Here is a 17454-nt window from a genome sequence, read left to right as displayed (position 1 = left end):
GGGGCAGGCCCAGCCCCGCCGGCCTGGCCCGGGGGAACCTGGGTGGCTTCGCCCTTGTGAGCGGCGGAGGAGGCAAAACAAAAAGGTTTTTCCTTGTGCCTGGGCTCGTGGAGGCCGGGGGCGAGGAGGGGGCAGCGCCCGGCGGTGAAGCAGCGGCGGTGACGGCGCTTGGCCGGGCCGCAGCCCCCTGCCCCCGCCGGCTGCTCCGCAGGCCCTGCAGCCCCCCGCCCTCGGAAGCTACAACCGGGGAGCCCCGAGCGCCGAGGCCCTGCCCGCGCCGCTGCCGCCCAGCGCCCCCAGCCCGGTCCCGGCGGGGCGCGGTGGCTGCACGTGGCGGCCCGCGGCGCACGCGCGCCCCGCCCCGCCCCAGACTCCACTTCCCAGCGGCCCCCGCGCGCATGGCGGCCGCCCGCCTCCTTCCCGGCAGCCCCCGCCCGCGCGCCGTCCCTTCCGCCTCTGCCGCGGTGCCGGGGCTCCGTGCGGCGGCACCGGGCCGCGCCGCGGCCGGGCCCCGCTCCGGCTGCGCCATGGCGTCCTGCGCCGACATCCTCCGCAGCGAGTTCCCCGACCTGGACGGCGAGGTCTTTGCCTACGTGACGGGTGAGCGGTGCCCGCCCGCCCCGCCGCTCGGCCGCCCGCCCCGCCGCGTGTCGCGACACCTCCCCCCTGTCGCGACAGGCGGCCGCGCCCGAGTCGCGATAGGCGGCCGGGGAGGGGCGGGGGAGGGCGAGCGGGCGGGTGCCACCTGTCGGCCGCGTCGCGACACGCGGCCGTCCGTCGCGACAGCGCGCGCGCGGGAGGGGTGTGCAGCGCCGTGTGCCCGCAGGGATCCTGCACGGCGGCGGGGCGGACTTCGAGTCGGTGGACGAGCTGGTGGAGGCGGTGGGGGAGCTGCTGCGGGAGGTGTCGCAGGACGCCAAGGACGACGGGGCCATCCGGGAGATCTGCCAGCGCCTCTTCAACACGCTGCAGCTGTAAGGGCCACCCCGCCCGCCCCCGCGGCCGCCCCCGCGCCCCCTCACCCGCCGCCTCCTCTCTCGCAGGGACGAGGGCCGGGCCCAGCGCTGCAGCCAGGTGCTGCTCGACGCCCCCATCCAGCTCTCCCAGATCACCGACGGATACGGTGAGTGCTGCCCGCCGGGGACCCCCGCGCCAGCTGCCCCCTGGCTCGGGACATGGCCGCCCCACCCTGGGGAGCGGCTCCCCTGTCCCCTCGCCTCGGGCTCCCTCGCGCAGGTGCACCCCACTTTCTCCTCCCGCAGCGTCCAGCGGCGCCCGGCTGCCTGAAGCATGGGCTGGGGTGGAGGGAGAGGAGCCACCCGTTGGTCCCCTCGTCCTGCTGGGAGAGGGGACGCCAAGCCCGGTCACGGGCAGCCCCTAAGGCAGCGCTTGGTGGGGCCCCCCCGGAGCACGTGCTCACCAGCCCCACCGTCTTGTTGCAGCAGATGCCAGCGTGGACCTGCTGCCAGGGCTGCTGCTGAAGAGAGGCCAGACCTCGGTAAGTGGGGCCTGGGGACCCGCTGGGAGCCACTAACACTTCAGGGCACCCGCAGGCACCTTGCCTTGCTCCTGTCACCCGGCCCTCGGAGAGCGGCCGGGGCAGGCAGCTGTCCTGGCTGGGGACACAGCTGCAGGGGGTACTGCTCCTCCTTGTCAGGTTTGGGAAAGTCTTGACCTTGGTCTGATAAAGAGCCTAAACAGGAGTTAATGGCTTATTAATTTGACAAGATCTATTTTACTCTAGTTCCTTAATGAGCTTCAAAGCGTGGTCGATGCAGTGGTGGCACTCAGAGTTCTCTGACTTTCATGAGGACCTTTGGCTCCTACAGCAAGGCCTTAAATTGAGAAAATAGGATGTACCAGGATGGCAGCTTGCCGTATTCAGTGAGAGATAAAATCCTGGCTAGTGGTTGGGTGTCGGGGTGTTACAGGTGAGGAGTTAGCAGGGAGCAGCTCTTTTCCAGAGGGCTGCAGCGGGGAGGTTGTAAGCCCAGCTTTAGAAATGGCTGTGGGTTGTCACGGTTTGAGACAGAAGAGCAGGAGCAGAGAAATTTGGAATCAGTTACGCTCCATGACCTGGAGGAAATCAGAACATCTTTACCGATGAAACGCGTAGCCACTCAGGAGCGACCTGGCTTGCCCGCTGCATCGGACGTGCCAAAGTTTTGTGTGTGGGCGAGGAGTGGTTGTGCGTTTGTAAAGCAAGGACGGCAGTAGCTGTACAGGGTGGGCAGTGTCTCTGCCGGGCTGGTCTCGTATAGAGCTCTTCCTTCCTGGGGTGACGTGTTGAGGACAAGAACCCGTTGCTTGGAGGCTGAGACCTAACGTGATCCCCGCGTGTCTGAATGGGAGTCTTAAGTGCAAGCTGGCAGCTGTTGCTGGTTTTGGCACTGGAGTTGTTGCTGCTGGGTTCACTCTCTGGCTCTTGTGTCCGCAACTCAAAAAAAGGATCTTGAGAAAAATTGGAGACGATTCAGAGAAGGCCTTGGGAGGCCTCTCAAGTTTTGCAGGACACATCTTACTGTGAGATTCAGGGAGCTCTGTATAGTTCACAGAGTGACTCGGTCTGTCTGTAGGTACGGGATCACAACTCCAGTAACAAAACGCTCTTCAGTCTAGCGGGCAGGTCTGTAACATGCTCCAGTGGCTGCAGAGTTGCCTAGAAATATCTAGGAGTGTTCTTGGTCAGCCACAAATATTTGACTTGACGTAGGTAAATGCCGGAGCGGGCTGAGAGCCTGGCCAGGAGCAGAGGCCAGGTTAAAACACTTGGCTCCTTCTTGCCTTTGGGTTTAATTAAATGCTTTTTGCCTCTGTCGTGATTGATCCACTGCGTAAGCTGAGTTTGTTCCAAACTGGCTAAAGTTTAACATGTCGGGAAGGGAAACACCTCGTGGTCCAGGTGAGGGTGGTTGCAGGGTGTAGCGGAGGAGGCACTGGGACAGCAGGTTGCGGCTGTTGAAGTGACTTGGTTGACCCAGGTCCCTGGAACTACAGAAACTGGCCATACGTTAGGGTCAGCCAAACCGTTTACCTCGCTGAGGCAGGAGTGTTGTGTATGAGCAGTTGATTTAGGACTTCATTCCTGAAGTGACTTCCCAGCCTCATTAGCTTCTGCAAAGTGCACATGAATCTGTCCCAGTTCCCCTGTCCTACCTCCTTCCCTCCCTTCCAGACGTGAAGAATTAGTTAATCTCTTTTCTCTCTGTAGTTGGGCTTTGGGGCTTTTGCTGAAGACGCTCTCTCTCTCTTCAAACTCTCTGTTTTGTGCCCCAGATGGTGAATGCCAAGAAACTGGAGAAGGCGGAAGCCAGGCTGAAAGCCAAGCAAGATAAGAGGATGGAGCGAGATTCCCTGAAGTCATCTGGCCCTCTGTGAGTATGGAGAGTGCCTTGAACATCCCCATCCCCTTCTTCTGAGCATGTCTGGGATCTGGCTGCACTGGAGCTTTCCTGTTGAGCCCCTTCCTTGGTCTTCTGCCTGCCCGTAGGGTCCTTGAGGAGGCATCTGCCAGCCAGGCTGCCAGCAAGAAGGAGACTCGCATGGAGTCATCAGGCAAGAACAAGTCATATGATGTGCGCATCGAGAACTTCGATGTGTCCTTCGGTGAGCGGTGAGTGTGCAGGTGGGGAGGTGGGACAGATCCTGGCTGGGGTTTCAGACCATGGGAGACTGAGACTGGATTTTGGAGAGTGGTTGAGAAATCACAGGGGGTATGGGAAAGATCAGAGAGCAGGATGGGCACCTCACCCTGTTGGCTTTGGGCAGGAGCAGTTTGTGATGGTTACCTGGCTCTCCGTGGGGCAGTCTGACCAGGTACCTGCCTCTTCTCTTGCTTTAGTGTCCTACTGGCGGGAGCAGACCTGAACCTGGCGTTTGGACGGCGCTACGGGCTGGTGGGCAGGAACGGGCTGGGGAAGACCACGCTGCTGAAGATGATCGCCAGCCGGAGCCTGCGCATCCCCTCACACATCAGCATCCTCCACGTGGAGCAGGAGGTGGCAGGGGATGAGACGCCGGCGCTGCAGAGTGTGCTGGAGTGTGACACCACTCGTGAGAGCCTGCTGCAGGAGGAGAGGGACCTGACGGCTAAGATTAATGCCGGCAGGTGAGATCTTGCCGCTGGGTCTCCAGCCCTTCTGTGGCCTGTTGACCACAAGGTCTCGTTTTGAGGTCTCTCCTGCAAACGAAGGGTTCCAGCAGGGCTGGGCTGCATCTTGCCCACCTTAGTCCTGCCTGGGGAGATCAGCCTCCCCCAGCACTCAAACACTGACCCTGGTCAATCCCACACACTCCTCTTTGCCCTGCCCCAGGGGAGAAGGGACAGCAGGTGCCAGGCTGTCGGAGATCTACGCGAAGCTGGAGGAGATTGAGGCAGACAAGGCCCCAGCGAGGTGAGACAGCCCTGTGGGCTCCACTGGCTGTTGGCGTGGCCAGGGCTGGGCAGTGGTTTGGGGCCTGGGGCGCGGAAGGGTGATGCTGTGGCCCAGGGATCCAGCATGTGGGGCCAGGGGGTTCTCCCAACTGCTCTTCTTGTCTCTTCTGTCACGTCTCTGCTGGGTTAGGACTATTGAGCTTCCCACTGAAGCTTTTTTGCCCCAAATGGCTTGCTTTGTTGCTGCTGCTCCTCTCGAACCTCCCCAGGTTCCTGGTGTCTCGGGAACATTTCTGGGATGTTGGTGGTAATGACTCTCTTCATGGCCAAAGAGCTGAAAACCTCTTGCAAATCTCTTGGGACTTCATGTGGTTGCTGTGCCCTGCTGGGCTGCATTTCCCAGCCAAATGCTGCTTTTGGGTGTGCAGGGACGTTTTCCTGCACCAGAAGGACTTTAAGCCATGCAGCAGGGTCCCCTTGATGGCTCTGGGTCCGAGACGTCGGACTGTGCTCTGCAGCTGGATGCTGTAAATGGATCCCAGTTCTCTCCCCTTTTCCCCAGGGCATCCGTCATTCTCGCTGGGCTGGGCTTTAATGCAAAGATGCAACAACAGACAACCAAGTAAGTCTCCAGCTCTGGGCAACAAGGCAGAAGAAATGGGTCTGGGGAGATGTTCCTAGTGAGACCCCCAGACACAGTTGTGACTGTTAGGGAGGGGGGCCCTGTGGGAGAGAAGGGTCTATTCCTGCACATCTTGTGTGGTCTCCTGCCATGAGGGTGCCAAGCCACCTGCCTGGTGGACCTCGGATCTTGTGCTGTGCCTGGGATGTCTGCAGGGACAAGCTGTCTCTGGGTGACAGCAGAGCCAAAAGAGCTGCAGGGGAGCAGGGAGCCTGGCAGGCAGGCAAACACAGAGTTGTTCTGTGTTAAACGGTAACCCCTCTCTGCAACCTCTTCTCTCCTCAGAGAGTTTTCTGGAGGCTGGAGAATGAGATTGGCCTTAGCCAGAGCCCTGTTTGCCAGGTTGGTGTCCAGGCCTTCATGCTGTGGGGTGAACTCTCCTTGTTGTCTGTGCTGTGAGGGGCAGGGGTGCTGCCTGGGAGTCCTCTTGACTCGAGCTCTCGGGGTGGGAGCGTTGGAGCCATCACAGCTCCGCGCGTGTGTGTGGTGAAATGCGCTCTGCGCTGCCACGGTGCTCTGTTTTCTGATACCCACGTCTTGCCTTTCCTAGGCCAGATCTCCTTCTGCTGGATGGTAAGTCGATACTGTGAGTCCCCTCCAACACCGCTGCTGGGCCTGCCTGTGCCCTTGGTGGGGTTGGGAATGCGCCACGGCCTTTAGCAGCCTGCTCAAAATAGCCCTGTGTGACAGGGCTGGGCTGGCAGGGCTGTCGGTGCTCCCTGGCACAGCGGGCAGAGCTGGCGGTGGTGCGGGGACGTCGGTGTGGGCAGCTGCTTTAGCTGCACTCAGCAGAGCTCTGCTCTGTGCCCCAGCCTGGTGACCTGCATGTCATCCTGCCCCAAGCAGTCCCCTTTCCCTCGCCTGACGCTGTTATGTGCCCTGGCTGCCAGCTCACACTGGGTCACCGCAGGGGGTGACTGTGGGGCGAGGAGGTCCCTGCCTCGGGTAGGGGGTCTGGGCGAGACTCTGCTGCTGGGCGTTGGGGTCTGGGTACTGGTATGGGGTGGGGGGAGCGTCCCTGCGTGAGCCTCATCCCCCGTGCCCACATCCGTCACAGCCTGCCCACGTGAGTCCCCTGAGCCGGGAGGGCAAGGTGCCCACACAGGGTCTCTTCCTCCACACTGCTGATTGCTAGATTTTGCTGCGTAAAAAAGTGTGACCCAGCCATCCTCGTCCCTCCTGACCTTGGTACCTCTTCCCCTTCCCTCAGAGCCAACGAACATGCTGGACGTGAGGGCTATTTTGTGGCTGGAGACCTACTTGCAGGTAGGCGGTGGTGGAGGCCCTGAGGCTGGGCGAGCGAGGGATGGAGTCCTCCAGGCTGGCATCTTTGCCTTGCTGGGTGGTGGGACCAGGCCCTGCGCTCTGGCTTGATGGTGCTCAGGCCTCCCTCTCACTGTCTCCTCCAGACCTGGCAGTCGACCATCCTCGTGGTGTCCCACGACAGGAACTTCCTGAACGCGGTGGCCACGGACATCATCCACCTGCACTCGCAGCGGCTGGACACGTACCGCGGGGACTTTGAGAACTTCATGAAGATCAAGGAGGAGCGGCTGAAGAACCAGCAGCGAGAGTATGAAGCCCAGCAGCAGTACCGTGAGCACATCCAGGTACTGGGAGAAGCCAGTAGTGCAGGCTGGGGCACTCATCTCCCAGCCTTGTCCCTTTCTCTGTGCTTCTAGACCTGTGGATATGGCTGTATTGTTGCAGGAGCCTTGGCAGCAGAGCTGGGTGGCTGAGGCTGCAGGGGACCTAGGGCTCTCTAAGGCTTTTCTCTCTTGTAGGTTTTCATTGACCGCTTTCGCTACAACGCCAACCGGGCGTCCCAAGTGCAGAGCAAGCTCAAGCTATTGGAGAAGCTGTGAGTGCCTGTCCTGCCTCTGTCTGGAGGTGGGGAAGGGGCAGCGCTCATGGGAAGAAACAGAGGTTCCCGGGGTGTCTGGAAGATACGGGAGTGGCTTGGGCTTTGGATGCTCTGTCTCTGGTCCAAAGGCTTTGGCTACAGTGAGGCGTCACAGAGCTGAAGGCGCTATCTCGGCTTGTGGCGTGGGAACAGACCCCCAGTGCAAGGCACTGTGGTTACGTGTCTCCTCTTTTTGCAGGCCAGAGCTGAAACCTGTGGACAAGGAGTCTGAGGTGATCATGAAGTAAGTGTCCCCTGAGCCCTTGCTTGGAGGGCACCTGGCTCTATTTCTGACATGAGCTCCTCTTGGGTCCTGCCCTGGTTGGGACAGCCACCCTTCCTGCAGGCCGGCCTTACTCTGACAGGGAGCCCAGCCAGGCCCCCATGTTCAGGCTGGGTTCCATTCTGGGGCCAAGGCTGCAGATCCATGTCCCCTTCTTGTGACCATCCTTCCCAGAGGCCCTGCTTGGTAGGGAGCCCCCCCGCCTTGTCACCTGGAGGGTTGCAGGGGTTGTCCCGGGGGGCTGGGAGCAGTATCTCTGAAGTTCCTGGCCATCTCTCACCTCTTCCTGCCTTCCCAGGTTCCCTGATGGCTTTGAGAAGTTCTCCCCCCCAATCCTGCAGCTAGACGAAGTAGACTTCTATTATGACCCAAGTCACTACATCTTTCGTTCCCTCTCTGTCTCTGCTGACCTGGAGTCCCGCATCTGTGTGGTATGTGGGATTGCAGAGTAAGGGTGGCTATGAGGGATCTTGGGGGGGTCACTGCTCAAAGCAGGGGCAGCTTTGATGTGTAGGTCAGGTTGCTCAGTTGAATTCTGGAGATCTCCAGGGAGGACTGTTTCTCCCATTCCTCTGGGTCCCATTGCAGCCTTTGATCGTCTTCATTTTGAGGAACGTTTTTCCCAATACCAGTTAGAATTTGTGACTTGTGCCTGTTGCCCTTCATCCTTTCACCAAGCGCCTTTGAGAAGAGGCTGGGTCCATCTTCTCTGTAACTCCCTGTTTGCAGACGACAGTGGCATGTAGCAGGGGCTCCTGCCGTGTTTGGATGGGGCAGCAGAGAGATGCTATGTGCTTGTAAATGAGGCTGGGAGCAGGTAATCCTTAGGCTTGAGGGCTGGGAAGGCAACATCTTCTGGCAGTGCTGCCTGTGCTTCTTGTCAGTGAAAGAAACGCAGCTTCCAGATCGCCGGAGTCACTGGTTGGACTCTCATCCCGCCCCACTCCGTTGCGTGATCATCCAAGAGAGCTGAAATTCCCTGATCACTGCCCCCTGCCCCCTCCCCGGGTTTCATCCCCAGGTTTCATGTTCTCCAATGCTGCTGTTGCTTCTCTAGGTTGGGGAGAACGGAGCTGGCAAGTCGACCATGCTAAAGATCTTAATGGGGGAGCTGGCACCAGTCAGAGGGATCAGGCATGCTCACAGGTACCTGGTAGGAAGGGCTGGGGGGCTGGGAGGAGTGATGCAGCTGGAAGGCTTCTGGGCTGTGCTTTGGAGTGATGGCTACCCGAGTGATGGGATGGGTCCTGCACACCCACGCACATGCCCCCCTTCTTGTAGCTGCAGCTGCGAGTGCTGTGGTTGCAGGGTTTGGTACCAGCTCCCAGTCACTCTTCTCATTCTGCAGAAACCTAAAGATCGGTTATTTCAGCCAGCACCATGTGGATCAACTGGACTTGAATATCAGTGCTGTAGAGTTATTGGCAAGAAAGTTCCCAGGTGGGTTCTGGAGATCCCAGGGGGTCTGGTCCATTGAGGATGGCTTGGCTGCTTTGCCATGCGTGGAGCAGCATGGATTTGTCCATGGCCCTGGGTAGAAGGTTCTGTCACATCAGTGTTTAAGGGACCCTGCCTGCTCTGGGTAACTCCCCACGCCCAGCCAAGGTCAGGACACCAGCCCTGAGAAGCAGGGGTAGCTGGCAGCCCGCAGACCTCAGGCTGGTGCTCCACCGTGGCCAGGTTTTGGGGCAGGTGACCGGCTTTCCTGCTGGGCACTGAACGAGCACTAGCTCCCCCTTTCCCAGCTGCCAAAACCTCTGGCTCCCTTCTCCGCTGTTTGACGTCACGTGGTGACCGGGAATTGGGGGCAGCATCACTTGGAGCCAGTCACCAGCCTTACAGCTCCTGTCCTGATTGTGTCAGGTTTTCCCCACAAACCCCCTGCTTGGGAGGGAATTGCCTGGAAGTGGCTGCTGAATTCCTCCCCCGCCATGCTGGCCTGGCACAGGCTGCCCAGCCGCGGTGCCCGCCGAGCTCAGGGTGCTGAGGGCCCCGTGTCACACCGGGTGTGCCATAGCTGTGTTACACGCTCCTGCAGGGAAGACGGAGGAGGAGTACCGGCATCAGCTGGGGAGCTACGGCGTCTCGGGAGAGCTGGCCGTGCGTCCCGTGGCCAGCCTGTCTGGAGGCCAGAAGAGTCGCGTGGCCTTTGCCCAGATGACTATGTCCTGGTAATTTTCTCCTAGATGCTGTTAATTTCTGCGTGGCTTCATGCCTGGTGTCTGCTTCACCGGGAGGAAGGCAGGCATCCAGGGATGGCCTGCTGCCCTATGGAAGCCTCGTACTTCGGGACTTAGATGGGGAGGGAGGTTGTTGCCCTGGGGGGACTCTGTGGAAGGGGGCAGGTGGCTTTCTCCTACTGCTTTGGGCTCACGGGGGTAAGAGGTATCCCTGGGGCTGGGCAGTGCTGACCCTGGGGCCAGGCGTATGCCGATGGCTGTGGCACTGAGTGGCGGCTGTTGCAGCTGGGTGGAGGTCGCTGCAGCACGACAGGGTGCGGACCCAGCCCAGGACTGCTGTGAGGGCACACTCAGAGCTGTCTTCTCTTCCAGTCCAAATTTCTACATCCTGGATGAACCAACCAATCACCTGGACATGGAGACCATCGAGGCACTGGCAAAGGCCCTGAATAAGTTCCAGGTAAGGCTCCCTTGACAAGATCTCTAGTTTTTCTAACTCTTCCTGCATCCTCCAGCTCAAGTTACTTGGCATCTCAGCCAGAGGTGGGTGGTCAAATACCAGTGGTGGCTTCGAGTCCAGGACAGAATTTGGGAAGTCGGTCACATTTCTCTCTTAGCTGTCCGTCCTGGTAGTTTGTTTCACTTGCTGGCTTTGTCTAGGGGTGGCTGAGACACAACAGCAGACCAGGGAGCACCTTGTCCCACATTCTTGACCACTCACCTATGCCCTGTGACTTCTCACGTGCTGCATGCAGCACTCAGCCCTGCTTTGGGGTCGCTCAGATCTTCCTCAGGGAGCGTTTTATGGCTGATCTCCAAAGTCTCGGCCTCCAGATACTGCTGCCATCAACCTAGTTCTTACTGTTTTATAGTTGCTCACGTTGGGGCAGTTTTCCTGTGGGGAAAAAAAAAACCGTGACTCAGGTTGCTTGGGACCTTGCCCGGCTACCTTTTGACTGTTCTAGACTTCACCTGGAATCTCCATCCTTGGAGTTGTCAGAGATCTGGAGAGCCAGGAACGAACCCTACACTTGCCTTCCAAGAGGGGAGGATACATACCTTACTGGTGCACGTGCCTCCTTGGTACATGATGTGTCTGACCCCCCAGAGCAAGGAAAGGCTGCAATTAGGTCCCTGCCAGTGAAATAGCATCCAGTTTTCCCTGGAGCAGATGAAAACCTGAAGCCCTGGGCACAGGCTGGATGGGGGCGCAGGATCTCCGTGCCACCAGTGCCAGGCCCTGGGTTGTGCTGCACTAAGTTCCCTTCCCGCCCCCCCCCCCCCCCCCCCGTGTGTTGGCAGGGCGGTGTGATCCTGGTGTCCCACGATGAGCGCTTCATCCGCCTGGTGTGCCAGGAGCTGTGGGTGTGTGAGAATGCCACCGTGACCCGCATCGAGGGCGGCTTTGACCAGTACAGAGACATCCTGAAGGAGCAGTTCCGGAAGGAGGGATTCCTATAAGGGAGGCGGGAGCCGGACTGTGCCGGGGGCTGGAGCGCAAAGCTCGGCCGCCTCAGCATCCATCCCAACTGTGCCTGGCAGAGCGCCGAGGACGCCGCTGCCCGCATGGACAGTCAGCCATGCCATCCGATGCCACCTGAACTGCTCCCCCCTGCCGGGGCCGGCCGAGGGACAGCGGGGGGCGGGCAGGAGCCGGTGCTGCTGGGCCGGGGGCTGCACCTGGCGCTGGGCTTAGGAGACGGCAGTGCCTGGAGCTGCTGCTCTGCCCCGAGGGAAGGAGGTGGTGTGTCCTGACCCCCGCGTTAACTCCGTGCTCTGGAGGGCAGGAGAGGAGCTGTTCTCCATGTTTCGCTTCCCACTCTGCCTTTTTTCTTTCTTTTTTGTTGTTGTTTTTTTGTGTTTTAACTGGCTGAACACTAGTCTGGCTCCATCACATGCCCCCGTCCTCCCTGCCGCCCTGGAGGGAAACGAGGCCTTTGCTGCTAAAAGTGACCCCCTGCCTCTCCCCCCCGCCAGCCCCTGTAAGCCGGGGCTCCCGTGGCCGGTGCTCACCGGGGGCTGGTGGCCGTAGTGCCGAGGGAGTCCTGGGCTCGGCCCTGCTCCGCTGCTGCCGGTGCCTCCCGCCTGCATCGCCCCCCCGCCGGCCCTGCGCGGGGGTCGCCGTGTAAATAAACCCAGGACGCAGTGGGTGCGCAGCGCTCCTTTCCTTGGGGGGCGGAGGGGCTTGGATATTGGGGGGAGGGGGCATCTGCTGCCCTGAGCACAAGGGTGCTCGGAGCGCGGGGCAGTGCCTGGCTGGGAGCTCTTGCCAAATTAAATGGCTCCGCGGGGGCCGGGGTGGGTTGTGGGGGGCTAAGCCTGTGTCCCGGGGGGGGGGGGGCGGGGCACGGAGCGGGGCCGGGTGTCGGCTCTGACGGGCGCAGGATCCCGCTGTGGTTTGGGGGCTGCGGGAGGGGGGGGCAGAGCGGAGTGGGGGGGGCGGGGGGACCTGGGCAGCGGTGCGGGGCCAGCGGCCGGAGGTGCCGGCATGGCCAGTCCCGGTTGCCGGTGGCAGTCGGTGCTGCCGGCGGCCCCAGACCCGCGCCGGTAGGAGGCAGGCACCCCCACTCCCCCCCCGCCCCCCATCCCACCCCAGGGCGGCCGGCGCGAGGCCCCGCCCCCGCCTTCTCCGCCACCAGGTGGTCCCGCCCCTGCGGCCGGGGCGGCGCTCCAGCCTCGCTCCGACCGGCGGCGGGCGCCCACCGCACCGCACCGGGCAGGGCCGGCGGCATGAGCACCGGCGGGGAGGCGGCAGGTGAGGGGCGCGAGGCCCCCGGAGGAGCCGTCCCCCGCGGCGGGCCGCGCTCGGCGGGGAGTAGCCCCGTGCCCAGCCCCGGCTCCCCCGGGCCCGAGGAGGTGAGCGGGGAGGGTGGGGGTCCCCGCGGGGGGGCTGCTCGGTGAGCGGCTGTGTGCCTGCGGCGTGGGAGCTGCGTGTGCCTGTGTGTGCTGGGGGGGGCCATGAATGTGTGCTGGGGGGGGGGGGGGGGGGAGCGGGAGCTGTGAGTGTGTGCTGGGGGGGCCGTGAGTGTGTGCTGGGGGGGGGGGAGGGGGAGCGGGAGCCGTGAGTGTGTGCTGGGGGGGCCGTGAGTGTGTGCTGGGGGGGGGGGGAGAGCGGGAGCCTTGAGTATGTGTTGGGGGGGGAACGGGGCGTGAGTGTGTGCTGGGGGGGGGGGGAGGGGGAGCGGAGCCGTGAGTGTGTGCTGGGGGGGGGGGAGCCGGGAGTGTGTGCCGCGGGGGGGGGGGGGGGGGGGCGTGAGTGTGGGTGGGAAGGAGCCGTGAATGTGTGCTGGGGGGGGGGGGGGGGGGGGGCCGTGAGTGTGTGCTGAGCGGGGAGGGGGGGGCGTGAGTGTATGCCGGGGGGGGCCGTGCCTGAGGGAGGGCTGGAGGGGCTCTGCGTGTTCCGGGCGGGGGGGGCGCGGGGCGCTCTGTCGGTGTGCCCGCGGGTGGGGCTGCGCGCGGAGCCCTCGGAGGGGGCTGTGGGCGGGGGGGGCTGTACGAGGAGCTCCCGGGGGGGCTGTGGGCACGGGGGGGGGGGGCTGTACGAGGAGCTCGCGGGGGGGCTGTGGGCACGGGGGGGGGGCTGTACGCGGAGCCCCCGCGGGCGGCGGCGGGGCCGGGCTGTACCGCGCCGTGCTGCCCCGGGGGGCTGCGTGCCGAGGCGGGCCCGGGGGGCCGGAGTGCGCGTGTGTGTGTGAGCGGGGGGGGCGCTGCCGGGGGTGGGGGGGTCCCGAGCCGGGGCGGGTGGTTCTCGTGTGGGGGGTGTCCGTGTGCGGGGGTGGGGTCGCCTCCCCGGCGGCCGGTTGGGGCAGGACCGGGAGCGCGGCGCCATCTTGGGAGCCATCAGGTGCCCGGCGCGGGGACGGGCGGCGGCCGGGGGGGGCCGCCCCCTGCCCTGCCCTGCGCTCCCGCCCGGCCGCGGGGGACCGATGCGGCCCGGCGCCGGGGCTTCTCCTCCGCCCCCGGGACTGGCGGGGCGGGGGGGTCCCGCTTCCGCGGCCCCAGCCCGGGGGACGCCGGTGCGGGGCTGGCGGTGCCGCGGGCTCCCGGCGGTGCCACACGCGGGGCCGTGGGTCCCCCGCGCTCCGGCCGCGGGACCTTGTGCCGGGCTGTGCCGGCTGCCCCGGGAGCGGCCGGGTAAGCCCAGATCGCGGGGTGTCCCCCCGTCCCCCCGCCCTCTCCCGCTGGCCTTGAGTCAGTGGCTGTGGGCGGCCGGCCCGGAGCTCCCGAGGCTCTGACTCAGCCCTGCCGGGCGCTGCTGCTCTCCGGGTGTCCCGTCCCGTCGTGTCCCGTCCCTGCAACCCGGGTTTCAAAGGGACGGGCTGCATCGCCCGATGCAGGCGGGTTATGGGAAGGATGGATGGATGGGTGTTCAGGTGACCTAAATATTATGTGCTTGTATAATTGCCTGGCGGTCCAGGGCTGCCTGCTGGGGTCAGGTCGATTGTGATGCTCTGCTCGGCTCAGGTAGGTGTATCCAGGGGGGTTAATCGACACACGGTGTTTGTTGTAGCCGTTGCAGAAACGACAGAGAACGGTGGAGGATTTCAACCAGTTCTGCACCTTCGTTTTGGCCTACGCAGGCTACATCCCCTACCCTGAAGAGGTAAGTGGGCTTGCAGGGTGTCCTGCTGCAAAAAGACTGGCTCCTCTGGGCTCCCTGCCCTGTGTGGAGCCAGCTCCTGATCCTTCTGGATAGTTGTTCTCCATCCCCTGCCCCTTTCTCCTTACCCTGAATGCCTGTGCTGTGGTCTCCTATGCTAGTCCTGCATCTTCCCCTCTTGCAGAATGAGCCCTGGCCCCACGGAGGCAGCATGAGTCCCCAGAACAGCACGGGGAGCACTCAGGACAGCGATAGCTGGGCCTCGTCCCACTCCTCTGACTGCCACGTCCTGACGGACGATGGCAGGAGCAGGAACACTGCAGCAAGGGGGGCTGTGGACAACAGCCTGCTGGTGAGCTGCCCTGCCTTCCCTGCCAGCTTCTACGATGTCCGGCCCCAGCAAACCAGGCGGAAGAAACCACCAGCAAAGAAACTCATTTTGGAGCAGGAGGTGGAGAAGAGGGTGCCGCTGAGTGCCGGGAAGGGCTTTGGGGCAGAGCAGGATGGGGTGAAGGAGCTGGCTGCGCTGGAGGGACAGGTGCCTCCCATGAAAGAGCAGCTCTTGGAGCCTTCCCTCAACCTGGCTGGGGACCCCCAGCCCAACTCCCTCCTGGAGGAGCTGATGGAGGAGAAGGACTGGATGCACGGAGCGCAGGGGACCAAGAAGCCAGCAGGAGATGATCCTCAGCTAAAGGAGCATGACCCCTGCTCTGGCGGGAGGAAAAGCCCCAGTTCTTTTAGTACCTTGGACCAAAGCGAAGGGGAAGATGCGAGTAGAGGGAGCTCCCAGCTTAGTGGTGAGTGTCAGAGGGGGTGCAGAGGGCCCTGTTGTGCTGCAGCCAACGCTGAGTATCATCCCTCCCTCAGCTGGAGCCACCCGTGCTGGCTGTGGGGAGGGCTTGTTGATGGCCCAAGCCTTTCCCAGCAAGGGGACTACCTTCAGGACCTGGAGGGGCTGAAGAGCAGAGGGCAGGGAGCTGGCCTGCCCTTTGGCAGCTCTGTTCTACAGGGCAAGCAGTACAGACCTGAAACATGTCTGAAGTGAGGTGTAGGGCTGCCTTACTAATCTTTTTTTTTTTTTTTCTCTTCTTTTACCCCGTTTTGCAACATTAGCGGTTGAATTTGCAGCAGCTCCCAACACCAAAGCAGAAGGTGAGTGGGGGGCTGTCCCATTTAACACCAGCAGAACTGGCTAGTCTGGCCACAGCCGGACCCGTAGCTGGTAAGGTGGTTTCTGACTGGTGTCTCTCTCCCTGACCAGACGACGATGCCTGGGATCTGATCACCTGCTTCTGCCTGAAGCCCTTCGCAGGGAGGCCCATGATCGAATGTAATGAATGCGCTACCTGGATCCACCTCTCTTGTGCCAAGATCCGCAAATCCAACGTGCCTGAGGTTTTTATTTGCCAGCGATGCCGCGATGCCAAGCAGGAGATTCGCCGCTCAAACCGAGCTCGGACGGTGCCCCGCAAGCGCTTCTGTGACTGAAGCTCCTCCAGAGCGGGGAGGCTGGGGGGTCCCCTTTTTAAACTGAAGACTGTAGCCCGGTTTGGCTAGACAATCAATGCACAGTAATGGCAGGGGAGGGGCTGGGCCGCAGGGCTGGGCTGTCCCCCTTGCACTTCTGACTCCTGGAAGCTGCCACGCACATCCTGCCTGGGGATGGGCCGTGTTGGCCACGGAGCTCTTGTTACCCCAGAGGTGGGGGTGGGGGGGGTGGGGGGCTGAGGGTGGTCCAGCCGCGCACTAGGTCACTCAGAAACATCTCTGTCCTCGCACGAAGCTGGCTCAGTGCCTTTCCCCCAGGGCAGCTGAGGAAAGCCTAGTCCAAGTAGTTTTTCTGTGGTGTGGTGGAAGCTTACACTTATCCCAAGATGTGACTCCCCTTCCTCCTTTTTCCTCACTATTTTTCCTTTCCTTGCCTTGGACCTTTGGGTGGGATGTGATGGCAAAGCCCTAGAGACTTAACTTCTCCTCCAGCAAGCAGGTGCAGCCCAGGCGAGCTCCTTCCATGGAGTGTGCCACTCTCCAGGGCCGGAGGGAAAGGGACCTTGGTCCTGCTGACACCTGAAGCAGACTGGGGCTCTGCATTTTGAGGGTGTTGGTGGAGCCATCTCTGGCTCATCAGCCTTGTAGGCTGCACAGGGGAGGCCCTTCCCCTGGCCCATGGTGCTGCTGGTTTTGTTTGCTGTGCCCATGGCCTCTCAGGGTGGTCCTGCTAGGTCAGAAGCAAAGGCATCCTCTAGTAGATGATTACAAAGGCTGTTCTCGCTGAGCAGCCCTCCTTGCTTCATGTTCTCCAGTTGCACTGAGGTCTTCTGTGTGAAGCAGGGTGGGATTCCTGGTAGGAGATTGAAGTTACCTTCAGAGCTGGCCGTGGCAGGACTGGGAGCCGTTTGGAAGGGGAGCAGGAGAGTGCTCTGGTTAGCTTTCCATGTTTTTCACTTCCAGTTTAAAACAACTGGAGCTTGTACCCTGTGGCCATCTCCTGCCTGCAGGGTTGTCTGGTGGAGCATCTGCTTCAACACCAGCTGGATGCTGAGACTTGAGCTTAGATGGAGCCAGGAGCTGGGAGGCCCTTGCTTCCCAGCACTCCCTCCATCAGAGAAGTTGGCTTTTTTTTTTTCCCTGGACGTGTAGAGTAAAACGTAAGGACTTGTCAAGAGTGGGCCCTGAGCCCCTTCTGCTATGCAACTGCTGCTCCAGAGACATGGGATGTGCCCTCTCCAGGCCCCTGGTTAAGTTTGGCAGCAGAAGGCTTTTCCCCCTCCATGTCCCCTGTGTGTGTGTGCGCGCGCGCGTGAGTGACCTGGGGCCCCCGTGTGCACTAACCGTTGGATCCCACCTCCTCCTCACGGCCCCTCCAAAGAGCCTGGCCCACGTGCCTTCTGCACTTTCCCTGGGGGACACAGGCCCTGCTCCTGTCCTGGTGACACGTGGCTTGGCCCCTGTCACACCACTGCCCGCAGTGGGGAGTGGGACAGCACCCACTTAGCAGTCCCCATGACTATTTCTTAACTGGGTTCTTTCCTACTTGCACATCTGGTTACTGTGGGACCACAGCTGGGGGAGGGTGTGGGGCAGCCCCCTGTCACTCAGCAGCCCCCAGGCTTGTCCCTGTGCCTCTCCTCCTGTGGAAAGCCTGGGCCCCAAAAGTGCTTTATGTTTTTATAGTTACTTTGTATTGATATGTAAAATAGCGAATTCTGGTCCTTGCCCTGTGGAGTGTGGCTGGAGTCTTATGTATATAATAAAGTACTTTTGCCATAATGGTGGTGGCTTTGGCACAGCTTGGGGGGCCTCGGGTCTCATGTACCCCTGGGACCTGAGTGCTCCCCTTCTGCTGTGGCTGAGAGGAACTGGTACAGGGATCTCACTCAGCCACGCTACACCCCCACCCGAGTAAACACCAAGCTGCACAAACAACAGGG

The 17454-nt window shown here is 61.9% G+C and overlaps 3 protein-coding genes across 5 annotated transcripts in view; 2 read left to right on the top strand and 1 right to left on the bottom strand.

Moving 5' to 3' along the window:
- The window catches only part of ABCC5 (ATP binding cassette subfamily C member 5), a 205787-nt gene that overhangs the window by 157226 nt on the left and 31107 nt on the right, over positions 1–17454 (bottom strand). The window lies entirely within an intron of this gene.
- ABCF3 (ATP binding cassette subfamily F member 3) lies at positions 397–11569 on the top strand. 2 transcript variants are annotated; one of them, XM_080409168.1, is made up of 21 exons: positions 397–600; positions 827–974; positions 1044–1123; positions 1446–1498; positions 3277–3374; positions 3491–3613; positions 3842–4108; positions 4314–4394; positions 4938–4997; positions 5343–5399; positions 5608–5630; positions 6268–6323; positions 6467–6667; positions 6842–6918; positions 7160–7204; positions 7542–7674; positions 8301–8389; positions 8592–8683; positions 9282–9414; positions 9796–9883; positions 10726–11569. In XM_080409168.1, the coding sequence occupies exons 1-21, from the start codon at positions 399–401 to the stop codon at positions 10882–10884; spliced, it is 2265 nt and encodes a 754-aa protein (XP_080265294.1). In that variant the 5' UTR covers positions 397–398; the 3' UTR covers positions 10885–11569. The 2 variants fall into 2 exon arrangements, with proteins under 2 accessions (XP_080265294.1, XP_080265293.1); XM_080409167.1 differs by having other exon boundaries at positions 1443–1498.
- LOC308072408 (PHD finger protein 13-like) lies at positions 12064–17293 on the top strand. 2 transcript variants are annotated; one of them, XM_080409231.1, is made up of 5 exons: positions 12064–12279; positions 13934–14026; positions 14208–14817; positions 15137–15175; positions 15285–17293. In XM_080409231.1, the coding sequence occupies exons 1-5, from the start codon at positions 12154–12156 to the stop codon at positions 15509–15511; spliced, it is 1095 nt and encodes a 364-aa protein (XP_080265357.1). In that variant the 5' UTR covers positions 12064–12153; the 3' UTR covers positions 15512–17293. The 2 variants fall into 2 exon arrangements, with proteins under 2 accessions (XP_080265357.1, XP_080265356.1); XM_080409230.1 differs by having other exon boundaries at positions 12067–12279; positions 14208–14820.

This window comes from Falco punctatus, assembly GCF_963210335.1.
Source record: "Falco punctatus genome assembly, chromosome: 13".
In the NCBI taxonomy this organism is placed as follows: domain Eukaryota; kingdom Metazoa; phylum Chordata; class Aves; order Falconiformes; family Falconidae; genus Falco; species Falco punctatus.
This window is presented reverse-complemented; position numbering and strand designations above follow the sequence as displayed.

Coding starts and splice junctions, on each gene's coding strand:
- ABCF3 (XM_080409167.1), top strand. CDS start 399: ATGGCGGCCGCCCGCCTCCTTCCCGGCAGCCCCCGCCCGCGCGCCGTC. Junction 3,375..3,490: donor CTGAAGTCATCTGGCCCTCT/GTGAGTATGGAG, acceptor GCCTGCCCGTAG/GGTCCTTGAGGAGGCATCTG. Junction 4,998..5,342: donor ATGCAACAACAGACAACCAA/GTAAGTCTCCAG, acceptor TTCTCTCCTCAG/AGAGTTTTCTGGAGGCTGGA.
- LOC308072408 (XM_080409230.1), top strand. CDS start 12,154: ATGAGCACCGGCGGGGAGGCGGCAGGTGAGGGGCGCGAGGCCCCCGGA. Junction 14,821..15,136: donor AGGGAGCTCCCAGCTTAGTG/GTGAGTGTCAGA, acceptor TTGCAACATTAG/CGGTTGAATTTGCAGCAGCT. Junction 15,176..15,284: donor TCCCAACACCAAAGCAGAAG/GTGAGTGGGGGG, acceptor CTCCCTGACCAG/ACGACGATGCCTGGGATCTG.